The sequence below is a fragment of the Aquarana catesbeiana genome, linkage group LG08 (genome assembly GCF_042186555.1).
Source record: "Aquarana catesbeiana isolate 2022-GZ linkage group LG08, ASM4218655v1, whole genome shotgun sequence".
Lineage (NCBI taxonomy): Eukaryota > Metazoa > Chordata > Amphibia > Anura > Ranidae > Aquarana > Aquarana catesbeiana.
In genome coordinates, this window is record NC_133331.1 from 124,567,857 (window position 1) to 124,580,511 (window position 12,655).

General features: G+C 40.6%; 1 protein-coding gene across 3 annotated transcripts in view; it reads right to left on the bottom strand.

Moving 5' to 3' along the window:
* Positions 1-3,398: 3,398 nt before the first annotated feature.
* Positions 3,399-12,655, bottom strand: part of UBE2D1 (ubiquitin conjugating enzyme E2 D1) — a 78,135-nt gene continuing 68,878 nt past the window's right edge. For all 3 annotated transcript variants that reach the window (XM_073596345.1, XM_073596343.1, XM_073596344.1), the window contains 4 exons: positions 9,741-9,818; positions 8,988-9,093; positions 6,681-6,774; positions 3,399-4,589 (listed from right to left, as the gene is read on the bottom strand). In XM_073596345.1, the coding sequence (XP_073452446.1) occupies positions 4,544-4,589; positions 6,681-6,774; positions 8,988-9,093; positions 9,741-9,818 (324 nt within the window). In that variant the 3' untranslated portion in view covers positions 3,399-4,543. The remainder of the gene's footprint in view (positions 4,590-6,680; positions 6,775-8,987; positions 9,094-9,740; positions 9,819-12,655) is intronic.

Genomic DNA, 12,655 nt, shown 5'->3' on the forward strand with positions numbered 1-12,655 from the left:
TCTCAGGCGCCAGTCTTTCTGCTAAATGTGATCCAAGCGGCCGATTAACGGCCGCAAAGTGGACAGCTCTCAGGCTTACCTGACTGTGAAGCCCAAGAACCAATCTGGCACTAGTGGTGGCTGGCCACAGAGGAAGGATGGCCTCTACTCATCTCCTCATCTCTATGACCTAGCAGGATTGGAGCAACGTCATGACGTCACTTCCGGTTCACAGCCGATGTAAACAATGCTTTTTTTTTTTTTTTTTTAAAAAAGCCTTAGAGCAATGTTTTCTTTTATCTAATGATTTCTATTGTAGAGGAGAGATGTGTCTTATTGACCCCAGATAGCTCTATAATGAGGACCCTTTAATGCTTTGTTGTCACAAGGGATGTTTATATTTGTGACAGCAATAAAAGTTGTCAAAAATGTATAAAAAGTTGTTTGTTTTTTTTTTAAGCCCCCCATACTCACGCACAGTGGTGATTGCACATGTAGGTCACGCCCACATATGTAAGCAAGGTTACCACGAACGTCAGAGCGAGAGCAATAAATTCTAACACTGGACTTCCTATAACTCTAAACTGGTAACCTGTAAACATTTTTAAATCAACTATGGAGATTTTTAAGTACTGTAGTTTGGAGCAATTCCACAAGTGTGCACAATTTTAAAGCATGACATGTTGTTAGGTACCCATTTACCCAGCGTAACATCTTTCATCGTTTACAAAAAAAAAAAAATTGGATAGCCTTGAAAAAGTATTCCTACCCCTTGAAATTTTCCACATTTTGTCAAAAACATAAATGTATTTTATTGGGATTGTATGTTATAGACCAACACAAAGTGGCACATAATTGTGAAGTGGAAGGAAAATGATAAATGTTTTTCAAATTTTATTACAAATAAAGATTTGAAGTGTGTGGCGTGCATTTGTATTCAGCCCCCTTTACTCTGATACCCCTAGCTAAAATCTAGTGGAACCAATTGCCTTCAGAAGTCACCTAATTAGTAAATAGAGTCCACCTGTGTGTAATTTAATCTCAGTATAAATACAGCTGTTCTGTGAAGCCCTCAGAGGTAAAAGAGAACCTTAGTGAGCAAACAGCATCATGAAGGCCAAGGAACACACCAGACAGGTCAGGGATAACGTTTTAAGAAGTTTTTAAAGCAGGGTTAGGTTATAGAAAAATATCCCAAGCTTTTAAAGCGGGGTTCCACTCAAATTTTTAACTTAATCTTACCCCCTTCAGTTAACTGCATAGATGTTCAAATGCCACACAAATTTTTTTTTTATCGCTGTAATTACCTTTATATTTTACTTTATTGTGGCACTTCCTGTCTCTCCTCCCATGGGAGTAGGCATGTTTATTGCCTTTCCCCGGCGCAACACTGTCTCCTGGGAGCTTAGTGTCAGGCTTCCCAAGATTCAGCGCGGGAACAATGATCATGCACGTGAACAAGCTGTGAATGAACAGCATTCACCGCATCCAGGAAATCAATGCTTGTGGGCTTCACATGCCCACAAGCAAGATGGAAACAACCAGCATCACATTTTTTAAGTTATTCTTCAGTACGAAAACAGACAGAGGCAGAAATGTTACACCCAAACTGAGTATTATTTTGGGGTTAGCAAAGTGTCTCAATGACCAAAAAAAAAAAAAGGATTGGTCGCCGGACTCCCACTTTAACATCTCACGGAGAACTGTTCAATCCATCGTTCGAAAATGGAAAGAGTATGGCACAACTGCAAACCTACCAAGACATGGCCGTCAACCTAAATGGACAGGCCGGGCAGGGAGAGCATTAATCAGAAAAGCAGCCAAGAGGCCCATGATAACTCTGGAGGAGCTGCAGAGATCCACAGCTCAGGTGGGAGAATCTGTCCACGGAACAGCTATTCGTCGTGCACTCCACAAATCTGGTCTTTATGGAAGAGTGTTAAGAAGAAAGTCATTGTTAAAATAAATCCATAAGTCGTCCTGTTTGCGAGAAGCCATGTGGGGGACAGAGCAAACATGTGGAAGAAGGTGCTCTGCTCAGATGAGATCAAAATGAAACTTTTTGGCCTAAAAGCAAAACGATGTGTGACGGAATATGAGCACTGCACATCACCCTGAACACACCATCCCTACCATGAAACATGGTGGTGGCATCACGTTGTGGGGATGCTTTTCTTCAGCAGGGAAGCTGGTCAGATTTGATGGGAAGATAGATGGAGCCAAATACGGGGCAATCTTAGAAGAAAACCTGTTCATTTCTGCAATCTAAACATACAGCCAGAGCTACAATGGAATGGTTTAGATCAACGCATATTAATATGTTAGAATGGTCCAGACCTAAATCCAATTGAGAATCTGTGGCAAGACTTGAAAATTGCTGTTCACAGACGCTCTCCATCCAATCTGACAGAGCTTGAGCTATTTTGCAAAGAAGAATGGGAAAAAATTTCACTCTAGATGCGCAAAGCTGGTAGAGACATCCCCAAAAAGACTTGCAGCTATAAATTGCAACGAAAGGTGGTTCTACAAAGTATTGACTCAGGGGGGCTGAATACAAAAGCACACCACACTTTTCACATATTTGTAAAAAAAAAAAATTGAAAACCATTCATCATTTTCCTTCCACTTCGTGTTGGTCTATCACATAAAATCCCAATAAAATATATTTAACATGACAAAATGTGGAATTTTTTCAAGGGGTATGAATACTTTAAGGCACTGTATCTTTTTAAGTGCATTTTTTTCCAAAAAATTGCGTTAAAAAAAAAAAAGCTGCGCAAATGCCACGTGACAAAAAAATAAAACCATGCAACGCAGCGAACACTATTTTATTGTAGACTAGTGCCTCTGCTATAAAAAATATATAATGTTTGGGGGTTCTAAGTAATTTTCCAGCTGTCGGTCCCAGGAGCCAAACAGAGATGGGGTGGGAGGTTGGATAGTGCTAGACTGACACTCATTGACCTGAGCTGCATTCAATCACAGGGAACCAAGCTCACACTGTCGCACACCAACTGCTCTGTGAGCCCACACTGCCGATCGCAGAGGGGAGTCAGGATCCGGACTCTGGACAGGGATTCAGGTTAGCAAGGCTGCTTGGTGTAAGCCCGCACTACTGCTGATCGCAGGGGAGCTGCCTTGAAGAGATTCAGCCGGGACCCCATGGGAGCGAGTCTGAATCAGGCTCCAGTAGTACCCAGGAGGGAGTCAACCTCTCAGGGAACCGTGCTGCCCATGGAGACTAGCTCTTTGGGAATCTGGCGCGTACCCCCCCCCCCCAAGAGGTTCCAACTTTCCACCCACACGATCCAAAACCCTAAAGTAAATATAATATGAAAGCATTCAAGTTGTCTATAGTAAAAGATTAGGGGGAGAAAAAAAAAAAAAACAAATGACCCACAGTGCACTCCTTGAAGAGATTGTATAAAATGCGTTTTTCTTTATTTTTATGGAAAAAAGCGACAGTAAGATTTGTAAAAGATTTGTGATTTGTTTTATACATATTGCCCATATGAAACTCAAAACTAGAAAAAAAAAATGCAGAGAATTTCCTTAGCAGTGCAATTCTTTCACATTGCAATGAACTGGTCAAGTATGCAAAAAATAAACATAAAAAAATTATATTCTCCACTATTAGCAAGAATTACAGTGCAAAGATGATTTAAGTTTAAGTTTATTTGAAGGGGATTTTGCAGTTTACTTGGAAATTCATCATCTGCTTGGACCCCCTATATACAGTAAGACATAAAGCTACCATAGCCATTTTAGGACGAACAGACAATAGCTCCACTCTCAGCGGTTTGCAGGGCTTATGAAATCAGAAGTCCAACAAGATACAATGGTGCTCACAGGGCCACTTTATTTATGGCTGCACTGCGATACCAGATTTTACCAGCAGGTGACATCTGCAATTATAGGTCCCACTAAAGTTTTGAGGCTGCATAAGGAGGCCTGGACTCTTTCCCTGCTACTGCACAGATGGGTCCCAAGTAGAAAGGAAGTTTCCAGTTGAAACGGAAAACCTCTTTATTCACGTTCCGTTTAAATTAAAGTTTGGGGCTCTTGCAGTTTTACCTTGACAATACTAAGCATACAAGAGAAGAGGGAAAAAAAAAATCTAACAATGAGTTTACTTACAAAGTTAAATAAGGTCTATACAGTAAAAAAAAACAAAAAATTAAATAGTGAGCTAACAGACCAAAATCTGAACACAGATTTACAAAAAAGTAAACTTACATATATGCAGTATTGGTCAAGTTAAAAAGATAATAATTAGCCAGTCTAAGTGCTTTTAATTTTGCATTACAAATGTTGCTGTAACATGCAGTGTCTTAAGAACAGCATCAAATGTCTTGATGTACACAAACTTAATTTTATCTTCATCTTGGCTCTTTTGGAATTTTACCTTGGAGAAGTATTTAAAGGTCTAAAAATCAAAGCATATAGGGGGTTTAATGGTCTCTGAACAGAAAGCTGTGCCCGGTTTCTCATAATCTTGAAAAAAAACAAAACAAACCTAGAATTTACAGTACACTGGATTATACGAAATTATAGTTTCACAAGTTTACATTGCATATTTCTGAGTCCATTCTCTGGCTATTCTGTTGTACCTGTAAGAATAAAAAAAAAAAAAAAGTTCAGTTTCAATTAAAGATAATATTAAAACTTGCAGGATACAAACACATACATTAAAACAATGAAGATATCACATATAGCATTAACAAAAGCATTATAAAGAGTAGGACTGTGTAGTACCATCAACTGCAATCAGATTTCACCAGTAATATAACTAATGAAAGTCAAACTTAGTGTGGCTGTCCCTGGTAATCGCTCAAAGACCCTCTGGATTATATCATTTAAAATTATATTGGTCTACACCAGTGTTTTTTCAAACTTTTTTCAGTCAAGGCACACTTTAGAATGGCGCGCAATCTGGATACACCAGTCTGGGGGCTCGTTCACACCACGGTGGTGCATCCTAGCGTACGCGTTTTTGCACATTCCCACACATCGCATTTTGTAAATGAGCTGCTCAATGTGAGTGAAACAGCCAAAAGGGTACCAGCATGATTTTAAAATATTGCAGCACCAAAACACATAGTACTACAAGTACCATGCATTTTAGCAGGCGCAAACTTGCACGCATTTGCTAAATGCATTGGGGCATCATTAAGAATTAGCGGCGCCCACGTGCCTCTGCAAAAGGCACCACATTTTTGTGTGGGATGGGAGCACGCAATTTTGCACCCATTACCACACTGCAGCTGGTCTCAAACCCCAAAAAGGTACTCCGAGAAGCAGCGTTCAGTGGTCTGTAGGTTGTAACCCCCCCTTCTAGTTAAAACCATCCCACTTACCACAACCCCCCCCCCCCACCCCCTAGCACAAATTATCCCCTACAGTAGTGACAGCAGCAGAGAGGTGGAGAAAGCCATGAGGAGGTGTAAGTTGTGCTCTCTCTCCAACCCACATCCACCACCCCCCCTTCCCTCCAGCGCCTCTAATTTCTGTACATTCAGATCTGAGCGAACCTCCATTAACTCCTGTGTACATAGGAGGCAGAGAGCTCAGCCTGCATCTCCTTCCCAACCCCTACACATTTCTGAAAACTCTGGTTGCCTGGCTGCCTACAATTTCAGGCATGTTTCAATGACCTGAGCCGGCATGCAACATGTGATGTCAGAACACTCAATTTGGGTGGAAATAATTTGACATTATCACTTTAAAAGGAAAAGTGAGACTGTGCGTGAACAGACCTGGAAGCTGAACAGTATGTGTAAAGAGAATGTCTGTGTGGATAGGTCCATTAACCCAATGTTTCTCAACTCCAGTCCTCAAGTACCCCCAACTGGTCATGTTTTCAGGACTTCCCTCAGATGAAACGGCTGTGGTAATTACTAAGGCAGTGAAACTGATCAAATCTGTGCAAAATAATAGAAAGTCACAAAACATGACCTGTTGGGGGTACTTGAAGACTGGAGTTGCGAAACATTGCAAACCCACAGACACTTGACTCCTGCTTCCATTCCACTGTGTTTGCTTCTCCAGCCACTAAAATATCCAATGCTTCCATGTCTGAGGAGCATGTAACCACCTCCCATGCAACAGTGCTCGGGGCTAGCAGCCAATCACTAGGTCCAAGCAGGGTCACACACTGAAGTGACATTACCACCCTCTCTAAAGCACTGCACTGGCTACAACAGAGGAAGAAGTGGTGAGGAAAAGCTGGCATTGCAAGTATTACTGGGTCGGGCGGCCTTTTTAAGAAGATACCATCACTGTGCCCTGAATGGAAGAAATAACAGTGTCTCTTTAAGCAAGAAAATTAACTTTCATTAATCTAGCTAAATGCTGAAAGCCAACACATGAATGCTGCTGTGTATTAACTGACCACAATTGTAATTCACTGTAAACTTCACACAAAAAACTGTATAATCCTGTATTTTCAATTCTCTAATCATCTGCCTGAACTTGATTGCACCCTGTTCCATGCAACCAGCCCCAAAGTAATGAAGCAAATTCCATGTCATCAGGACCTGGATGAATTTCATAATGCACAGAGCTAAGAAATTACAAACCCTGTAAAGTAAAATTTTGCAAAAAGCATACATTTATGGTGAGTAGACATATTTTTGATTTTCCCAATTCCCAATTTTTAAAAGGATAAAAGAAAAAAAAAAAAAAAAAAAAAAAACACATACTTATCCTTGTCTGTCTTGTAGGTCTGTGCAATATCTGGTACTAAAGGATCATCTGGGTTTGGATCACAGAGTAAGGAGCATATGGACAACAAAACTGCAAATAAATAAATCAATAAGTATACACAAATGATATCCAGTGCTTGTGAATGCAGAAACCTTTAGCACCCAGGAAACCAGCACCTGGTACACAGATGTACCCAATCATTTAACCCTGTGTCATACAGGAAACAAATTAGGCTGACTTAGGCCTCGTTCGCTCCATGTGTGGATGTGTTTTTCTGCCCCTGCAAAGGCACAAAAGAAAACAATTGTATGCTATGTGCAAAGTTCACATCACAATAATGGTATGACATGTATATATATATATATTTTTTTTGCACAGAAATATGCAACACATATGCCATTTTCTGCACAGAAAAAAAAAAAAACTCACTTGACAACCAAAATTGTGGTGTTAACAGGGCTTTGCGAAAACTATTTTTTTCTTCATGTCCTTGCAGAGAACCAAGTTATGTCTTCACAAAATGGCGTGAACAAGCCCAACACATTATATAAACAAATCTGCACACTTTTCCTACATAAGGTGTGAACGAGGCCTTACAGTACTGGGAGAACTTTATAGCATAGATCTCTTGGTCGGCAATCTGTCTACAACAGTAAGAGCCATGTATGTAAGGGACAATATATTATGCTTTCTATTAAGGGGACAATTATTTTATGTGTGCTTACATAGATTAAACCTTTTCTCTTCTCTTATGGACTCCTGGCAGTTTATCTTTTGACTGATTAAAAGCATTTTATCCTCCGTACATCTGATTTACTAAGGCCCCTTTTACATGGACAGACCGCTGCATGGAGAGCAATGGATGGTCCGATCCAGTCGGCCATACAAACTAACATGCGGACCTGATGGGTCCATCCATTGCTCTCTACGGATTGGTGGATGACAGTAAAATAGTTATGAGTAGATGGCAAAAGGCATATGGAATTTTTTATAAATGGTGTTGACATTGGTGAGGTATGTTGCATATATTTCAAGAAGCCTATATGAATTTTAGCAGCAATAGGTTTGAGAGACTTTAATAAAAGCAATACTTTATATGAATATACTGTATGACATACTGATGTCTCAAAAATTACTACATATTGAGAGGTAGAAAGTGCTTTATAATTAAAGAACCCCTAGCAACCTCTGAAAGAACCCAAGGCTGGTAAGAAGGATGGCCTGTGCTGGGGGGGGGGGGGGGGGGGGGGGGGGAGAGCGAGTACCTCTTACCCCACTTCCCCGGCAAGACCACTGGGAAGTTCGGGCCCCCACCTCCTTCCCCCGCCGCCGGGCCATTCAGAAAGCGCAGAGCGATGCATAGTAGGGAACCATTTGTGAAGCTGAAAGGGGTGCCGACATTACTGGATTCCAGGACAGATAAGCGTTTTATTAAAAGTCAGCGGCTACAGAATGCGTAGCGGCTGACTTAAAGCAGAACTTCACTTTAATATGATCTGTTGTCCCACCAGATAATCAGAAAAAAAAAAACTGCAAGATGAAAAGTAAAATGTAATTGTATTTTACAACAGGGACTGTGCAGCATTATGATTGAAACATTGATCTCCATGAAAGCTGCACCATTTCCCCAAGTTTAGTTAAAAGTTGTACTTGTATCTCTTAGTCCTTAATATTAGTTTCTGGAAACACAAGGTCTGGGGCAGTTCTTGAGTGTGCAGTCACTGGAAAGCTCATATACACATGCTGGTTCTAGTCAGTGAATTATAAAGCAGTGAAAGAAAAGACAGTTCTGGAGTTTGTATTTTCAAGAAAAGTTTACCTTGGAGGAACAAAAAGAATAATCTACTGCTGCTCCACTTACAGAGCAAGGCAGAACAAAAGAAAACGACTTGATTCCCCCCCATCCACACACTTGATGTGGACGGGGGGAATCCCTTCCACTGAACTATTGTATTCTGACAGCAGGGAGACTTCATCAGAAAACACAGATTAGTACCGCCAGCTATAGTCTGTCCATACATATATTGAAATTTGTCCAGGTCAGCTGGTTCGATCCATGTATGGTTGGCTTTACAGAAAGCCCTGCAAGATCGACTAGCCATAAACATCTAGTAACCTACACTAATAAAACTGACAGTGTATTGATCATCTAATGTCCAGGGGAACTCAAAGCAGATGGTCATTTTAAAAAAGGCATACAATGGCTTATTTCAGAAACACTATTCTATAGGAAAATATTCTAATATTTAAAAGAAAAAAATGAAACAAACATATGAATGCACACCATCTTGAAGATAATCTACCTTTTGAAACAGTCAAAGCTGGGGACCACTGTGATCGCAGAATGTCAAGACAAATACTTCCATTGCTGTTTATGTTTGGATGGTATATTTTTGTCGTAAACGCAACCTAAAAAAAAAAAAAAAAATTTATATAAATATTATAATGTATGTATGTATGTATGTATGTATGTATGTATGTATGTATATATATATATATGTATATATATATATATATATATATATATATATATATATATATATATATATATATCACAGGTGCCAGTGTGAGGACTAGTGCCCCATCGCAGATGCCAGTGGGAGGACTAGTGTCCCGAGGGCCACATAAATGCAAACAAAGGGCAACATTCTGGCGACCCCTGATCACTTTACAGTGAAGCTGGCCTTTAATGTGATGCAGCAGAGCAGAAAGTGTTATGCCAGCCATAAACAGTCTGATGTATGCAAGCAATGCGGCCAAGGCTTGCATTACATGCAGTAACTATGTGTATAGAGATTTACAAGGGTTAAATTCTTGCTGTTACTTAGAAAGGTCTTCCAAAACATCCCCCAGTGATACAGATAAGTGCTCCATGATATATATACCATAGATTCCTTCCATGGCTCTGACCTGCCAAGATATCCCTGACATTTTTGGTGCATATCCATTCTCTGGGAATGTCATCTTCGTATAGATTATTACAGAGACCAAATCTTAATCTTTGTTTGCTTGACTTTAACATGACAAAAGACATTTGTGCCCACAGAACTTCTCACCTTTGGCGGTTTGAATGGATAATCTGTTGGAAACTGGATTGTGAGAAAGAAGACTCCACCTTGATATGGACTGTCAGGCTGCAGAAAAAAAAATACTGCTTTACTTATCAGAGTGGAAATGAATTTCATGTCAGATCTACAATGGCATTTAATCTTAATTTCTCAGCATACTGACAAAACAATCTGTTCAATTTCCAGAGGAGCATATAGGAGATAAGGGGAATTGCAACAATAGAACACCAATAAATAAAATAGAGATTCTAACCTTCACTAAAAATGCCTTTAATCCCCTTTTCGTTTAGCCATTTGTGATTCACAAATTGCAGGTTCCTTGTAGTTTTTACCAGAAATCACAACATGACAGTGTTAATACTAAAGCTGCTATTAATCCTCTGCAGTGTCACACCATGCATGCATTAGTGCACTGCGGTGTCATTCATACTGAATGGCACCCTGATGCACCAAGGCAATGCACATGCCTTGCAGCAAACCACCATGTAAGGTAAGTTTTTCACGTGTTGCGTTAGAAAAAGGTCAGGAGAGGCTGTGGCCATGCTGGAGTGCTTTAGCAGCCCATTGAAAAATTAATAGACTGCAATCTTTATTCCTTTTAACATTAATGTTTGGTCTTTGTCCTGATGGTCTGTTGCTGAAGACAAGATAGTAATCAGCAGGCAGAGGAGACTGTATATTCACCAATAGAGACGTGCACGGCTTAAGTATCTGTGAAGCCACTACAATACAACCACACTGTTATAAAGCAAATCGTATTTTAAGACTCTTATTTAATTACGCTTTGGAAAAAAAAAATGTTATTTACCCTTTAAGTTTCATTTGATGGTCATGTGACTGCAGTCTTATTTAGGTCTGTCTTAATCCTAACAGGCGGCATGTCTTACGTGGGCGGGCTGTGTGTTAGATCACAGTGGTAAAGCACATTCCCAGTTAGTGTATGATATAGGATAGTTTTGTGGCCAAGAGTCCCATCCCCCCCCCCCCCCCCCCACCGTTGTCAAACATTGCCATTTTCTTTGAGGGCAACTGCTGGTAAAAGCAGATATCCGTAATGATTGCAAAGTTGCCAAGGTTGTTTGCCTCAGCCGGAGTGAAGGGTGCAAGGTTAGTGTGCACTGAATGTGTCAGGCTGAAGTGTCAGTTTTTCAGCTACGCCCTTTTCTGTCCAATATAAGCAGGGCTGGATGGGGGGAGGAATAGCCACAAAACTGATACAGGTACGCCGTGCGCAGCTACGGAATCCTGTAACTTCTAGCCGCAATCCCCAGGGAGCAAACTGACCACACCAGCTTGGATCTGCTCCTGTGGTTGGCATGGTCAGTTTAGATCAAGAATCCAGGGTAACTAGCAGGATCACTAGGTATTAAGCTGTAGCATACACATTTGGAAGATTAAAGGGTACAATTAATAAGCAGTATTTCAAAAGGAAATTACAATTTTGTTGAGAAACAAATCCCCTGGGTGAATAAGGAATATTGCATGAATTTCAATTCCTATCTTCTCTACTCTGAAGAAAATGTTTGACTATTATTGAACAGTAGCATTGCACAGATACCGGCATCGGTATTAAGCATTTGCACTAATACTTGTACAAATGCTCCAATACCTTCAGACTCGGTTCACATGTGCTGGTTGGTTTGCAGCGCAATTTCAAAGCCTGGTTCGAAGTGATTTCACTCAGCAGTGCGATTGCAAAGCGAACTGTAATGTATGCAATAAGAAACCGCAACTGAACTGGATTGAAATCGCACAGGACTCTGTTTCAAATCTCACTGCGGCCAGCCCACACGTGAACAAGCTGTAAAAACTCACTGAAAACTGATGTGACACTGATGTTTCTGCAAGAGATATTTGCACAGTTTTCATGCATGTATGGTGTAAACAAGCCCTAAAAAACAAAAAAGACGGGCTGCAGTTACAGCGCCTGCATAGCTTTATCAGCGGTTAACTCCTGTTAGTGGGTCCTGAGGACAGGAGTTGAGAACCACTACTTTAGGAGCATCTCATCAAAAATATTTTTTTTGTTGCAGAGGATGCCTAAATGCTGACTTCAGGGAAAAAATATATAAAAATCAGGAAATGTAATTTCTGGGGGTGTTCTGTATACCAACTGTGCACAGAAAGCCCCCAGGTTTCCATACTGCATTGACTTGTACAGAAAATTACAGAGCTGCAAATTGAAAAGGGAAAGGTAATTTTTATTAAACATTCAATTACAATATGGCTTGAGTCACACGTATGTATGCATATTGTGGCATGGGGGATTGTTCAGCTCAGTGGTAAATGCGTTTTCATGTAGTGAGTCCACATCAGACAGGCGTTTATAGTGAAGGGCCTGGTAGCCCACGTTTATTAAATGATAAAAAAAAAGAAACAAAAGTTCACTCAGGAAGCCCACGCAGGGGTTTAAACATCATTCAGACACATAATACAAGCCCACCTGGCTACTCTTAAACAGCACTGCTGCTACAGGTACTGGTCCCTCAAACCACCAGCTCTTCCAGTAATCAAACAAACTTCTGCTCTACTGAGCCTTACTGTGTCCATAGACTGACCAGTCCTTGGTCTTGTAGTAAGCGTCCTTACAAACGCAAATCCTTTATATCCAACATCAGGGATGAGTAGCCATGCTCCTAGATGTCTCCTCACATGGAGATACTCTCTCTTCCTGAGAGCTAGGACCAGCTGCCCTAATCAAGACCTGAAAAGAAAACCTTAAACGGTGGTCCACAGACTTGAAAGTCTGTCCCACCCAGATCTCAATCAGACTCCCAATAAAACCAACCCCAGAATGGACATTACCAATACAGGGTAAAGAACTATCCATCTTTACCCTGAAGTCTTTGTTGGAATTATCTTAGATTGCAAACCTAAGAATCCGTGAAGGAACATATATCCCC